Below are 5159 nucleotides of genomic sequence, written 5' to 3'. Positions count from 1 at the left end.
TGAACTTCTCAGGCACACCCTTCTTCAATAGACAATCCCAGAGAACAGTCCTGTCCAACGAATCGAAGGCCGCCCTGATATCAAGAAACACTACGATTGTTGGCCTGCGATAAGTATGACGGTGTTCTAACATTTGGCGGAGGGTGAAGATGTGATCAATGCATCCTTGACCAGAACGAAAACCAGCCTGCTCCTCGCGAGTCAATCGTTCTCGGGTTTTAAACAACCTACGAAGAATGATAGAAGCCAATAGTTTGGACGCAATCGAAAGTAGACTTATCCCCCGATAGTTATTGCAGGAACAACGTGAACCCTTTTTAAAGATAGGGACGACTATCGACTCATTCCATGATGTTGGAACACTTTCTAGCTCCCAAACCTTTCCAAACAATGCAGTCAATTCCTTAGTCAGAAGGTCACCACCATCTTTAAAAAGAGCCGGAGGTAAGTCATCTGGGCCCGGTGATTTGTAACGTTTCAAGAGTTGGAGTTCCTTGCGGACTTCCGCCTCGTTTGGTGGATCAGTCGTCACCGGCCATGGGGGGCAGGACAAGCTGGTTGATGTTGCCGGAGCAGCAGGCCAGTTGAACTGCCCTTCGAAAAATTCCGCCCATCGTCCAAGACGTCGAGAGATACTAGTGATTGGCATCCCATCATCCTCGTAGATTGTTTCACTCACACCAGACTTCTTGCTGCCAGTGGCTCGGATGAGTTGGAAGAGCTTCCGGCAGTTACCAGATGCAGCTGCTGCTTCCATCTCATTAGCACGCTCCGACCACCAGGCTTCCCGGTCCTTACGCAAGCTTTGCCCGATTTCATTACGTAACAGCCTTCGTTTGTGGTCAAACTCACGGTCACCCGGAGTAGACCGACGGGCTTCCATCAGTTGTAAGGAGCCAGAAGAAACCCAGTGCTTGTAAGCGGGACGTTTCGCGAAGCCGCAAGCGGCTTTACTCGCCATTTTCATGGCGTCGTGAAGAAGCAACCAATGCTCATCTATACTTTTCGGTGGGGTGGTAGCTAGCCTAGAGGCTAGCTCCGCTCGATACTTACTTGCAACAGAGGTTGCAGCCAGTTTACTAACATCAATCCGTTGGTGGTAAGATGCTAATCCTGGATTCCACTGCTAGCCATTATCTGACCTTGTTTAGAATTCCCAGCGCAAAGGAAGTACCAACAGTATCAGTGGTAGTAGGAAAAATTAGGTATCAACAATCCGACTCAAGAAGAATGAATTTGCAAAACAAAAAGTGCAATTATCTTAAGACGAAGAGTGAATGCAACTGGATCATTGAGATCAATTCTGATCCACGTCAGCTAGGTAATCTAAACTTAGTTCAGTCCAACAATCAGCGATATCATGGGTTGATGTCACGTCTTAAACTGATTATGCTTAGTTTTCTTCGAACTTACTCTTACACTAGCGACCACAGTGCATCGAGGTAGTGGTTTAAAACACAACAATAGGCAGGAGGTATTAATCTTCATTGAGAGAAGGTACAAAGTATTTACATAATACATATGCATAGCCTTCAATGGTCCATTTGCATCTTCCGACGTGTTCTGCAATCTGAACTGTCTTCTCGACTGGCCTCTAAGTGTTCCTTCGACGCGGTGCTATCGATGCACTGAAACTATCCACTCTGTCTGACAACTGTCGCAACTTCGATACCATGCTCCGCCACACTAATTATAAACACCTTTGTGAGTGGCGTCTACTACAGTGGTAACCGAGTGTCTAAAAGCCTACCAAAAATGGATACTAAACGGCAAACAGTTATGCATGAGGGGACGAGAAGCGATTTGTCACAGTTACTGAATGATTACTAATGATCGACAAATAATGTATCAAGTTTGAGATTCATTTGAGATGAAGAGACCAAGATACATAATACTGCTTCACTTTTCAGTGATACACTAGTAACTCAATAATAGATAGAAATTAATTATATTTATAATAGAAAAATTAAAAACTCAATTTAATACGTGTAGGCGGATTCTAGCTGTGTGCAATAATTGTTAACAGTGGAATATAGAACCTAGTCAGTAAATTGTGTATTCGTACTCTTGTCATAAGCTTCATTTGACCTATTGGTTACTGCAATACGATTTACCATTCTCAACTTATTCCCAGTTTATCAGTTACAGTATCTCACAAACACTTTTGGCTTGATCTTGTATAATTATTATCATCCATTTTATGGTGTGATGCAGTCTGGTTTGTATATCTGAAATATACGATCCATACAGCAGAGACTGATATTTGTATTCTGGACTGAACGGCCTAGGCTAGGTGAGAGGTTGCTATACGGAGGACCGATAAGGCCTCAGAGTTGAATCAGGGCTGCTCGTGCTGATGAACGTACCACTGATTTAGCACAGGAACAAGCTCATATAAGTCGGTGTTCTGATAGGCAATTTTGTCGCGTGCTAATTGACAGGGCAATAAATCATAACAAGCTGAGGTAAGTTGATCAAAGACTAAGCGACATTTTATGATTATTCATGTATACAAGTGAAAAATTTTAACAACAGAAACACAAATAATATATTTTACAACAACAATAAGTACATACCAGAAAGTTGAATCGCATATAATCTAACTGAAGATCGGATTCAGAAGGCTGTTTGTTAATCATATTGATATTAGTCAAATTTCGACAAGATTTCCTAAGATTTCTTACTGAAGAACATACACTGTGCAGCATACAAGAAGTTGATTTCCATTCCAAAGAATCGAATCTATGAATTATATAAAAATAAATCCATGATACATTTAACTTAATTTCATCAATTTATAGATGTACATAACGTGATAAAAGAAAACTGTAGAGTGCTTAAGTTTGTCATTATCACTTGTGAACCTATTGAGGATAAAAGCTAATCAGAAATACATCATAAAAACAACGAACCGAATATATGAAAAATAAAGTGAATTGTAATATTGATATAATGAATATCATGAACATATATTCTTTGAACCATTGTTTACACGCCATAGAATCAACAAAACAGTTGTATTTACATTAGAGATAGAGTTTTTATCCATGAGAATGACTTATAATAGTTGTAAACCTTCAGAAATCTAAATAGTTGGAACATATATACACCATATACTTCCAAACAAGAATAGTTCCTTAGAAAATGGATAAAAAAAAATAGTCCGCCCCAGTTTGCACATACAGTATAATGTCAGTTTTGGTGTAAATCCAATGAATTTTTAGTTAAAGACGTGCGTAATAAAATATGAACTTCTTCAAAATGATTTTTAGTTAATGTTGATTAAAAATGGTTTTGAAAGCTCATGAAAAGGCTAAAATTAAAAAGAAAAATACGATTTTATATGAATGAATCAATTATTTATTTTTATCTTCAAATTTGTCCCCAAGTCTTTGTATAGATCAGTTACTATCGAAAATTCATCATTTAACTTATGCAACTCACTGTACAAATGTGGCTTACTGACCTTGATACATTTAATTTCCAACTCACAGATGAGTGGTACTAGATTTATGATGCTTACAAAAGAATGACAGAAAATCAGTATAAAATATTTCGAAAAGTGTGAAGACTAGTTGTTTGGGGTTTGTGTGATGATCGCAAACAGTGGTTAGAGATGTTGGATGATATGACTGAGAATTCGTTCCGATGTTAGGCGTGCATTCACATTTTGACTTCGGACAGATAATGAGTCCCACTACTCATTCATACATAATCTTTTTTATTCTGTTTTTTACACTATGTTCTTAATACTTGGTCTTTCTGGTTATCATTGTTGAAACATAATTTCAATTCTTTGGTTATTTATCTTGTTACTTTCATCTTGTCGAGGTAATGTGACATAGTTAATCCGGCCAACCGGTATATATGACCAGACTTTATGTTGATTATAACTAATGACTGAATAACTACCAAAAATACATCTTTAAACTATGTGTAATATAAACAATGCTGATAACTTACTTATTAATGATCGATAAAACTTTAACTAGATCACTCAAACAAGGACAGTTGAAAAGTGATTGGGGTGTAACAACATGATATGTTTGATTTGACTGATTTTTTGTTACCAACAATTTTGATGATGATGATGATTGTAAGACTGACGTGAATTGATCACACCTATATTCCCAAAGAATATTCAACATTTGAGCCCACCAGTGAGCACATGAAACTTGGTCACTAGTTTCTTCTATAAAGGGAAAAAAACATATGTGTAGAGTAATGCTAACCAGGAAAAGTGTGTATTAAAAATCCACATTTAGCTTACAAACTATTAAATCTAAGTTAAATTTTATCTTACAATGTAACAGTATACAGAATTCTGTTGTTAAAACCTTAGAAGTGACTTTTATAATACTTTACAGGCATATGTACTTCTAACGAGTCTCATAAATGATGCAATACGCGTTTTGGATTCATCTGTTAGTCATGATATAAATCGCAGTTAATGAGTTATTGTAGCATCCCCCAAGAATAAAAGCTGAAACGTGGTTGCCCGGTTAAGGCTTTTGATCTGTAACCCCAAAGAATCAGGTTCGAAACCCGCTCCAATCACTTTGGTTTGGAGGATCGGGTGGTATCACTAGCTTTTACGCTTAAAATGTGACTTGAAAGTAATACCACAAATCTGTACATCATAACGAGCTACCAATAATATATCATAAAATATTACTAACAATAACTAGTGGCAAGATAAATAAAAATGGTGTGATTCTAACGTTTATATTTAGTCATAATCATTTTGTTTCTTTTTTGGCTAAAATAACAAACTATTAAATGAAAGATCTATCATAATAAAGAATGCATAAATTATTGAATATGATAACTGTGATAATAACATACTATAAAAAAGGAATGATAAAATACAACAATAATAAAAACAATATGAAAGATTATAATGTTATAAGCAGTGAGTAGATAATAAAGTGTAAACGTTGCATATATAAAATGTGCAAATGAACTAACCATATTCAATTTCACCAGTTCTATAGTCATTCATATTATTATTGTATGTATTTAATGAAGGTGATAATTGCGACAGTAAATGAATATATGACTGTAAACTTTTCACCTGATCAACTTTACCATACAATATAACCTACAAGTAGAAAATAAACGATAAGAACACAAACCATAAATCTAACAACTTGAAGCAT

At 36.3% G+C, this 5159-nt stretch overlaps 1 protein-coding gene across 1 annotated transcript; it reads right to left on the bottom strand.

Annotated features, from left to right (window-relative positions):
• Positions 1-2525: 2525 nt before the first annotated feature.
• On the bottom strand, positions 2526-5159 carry Smp_000520 (hypothetical protein; the record flags this gene model as incomplete). Its single annotated transcript, XM_018790405.1, has 4 exons — positions 2526-2742; positions 3964-4192; positions 4969-5101; positions 5136-5159. The coding sequence occupies 4 exons, from the start codon at positions 5157-5159 to the stop codon at positions 2526-2528; spliced, it is 603 nt and encodes a 200-aa protein (XP_018646316.1).

This window comes from Schistosoma mansoni (assembly GCF_000237925.1).
Source record: "Schistosoma mansoni, WGS project CABG00000000 data, supercontig 0113, strain Puerto Rico, whole genome shotgun sequence".
Taxonomy (NCBI): Eukaryota; Metazoa; Platyhelminthes; class Trematoda; order Strigeidida; family Schistosomatidae; genus Schistosoma; species Schistosoma mansoni.
This window is presented reverse-complemented; position numbering and strand designations above follow the sequence as displayed.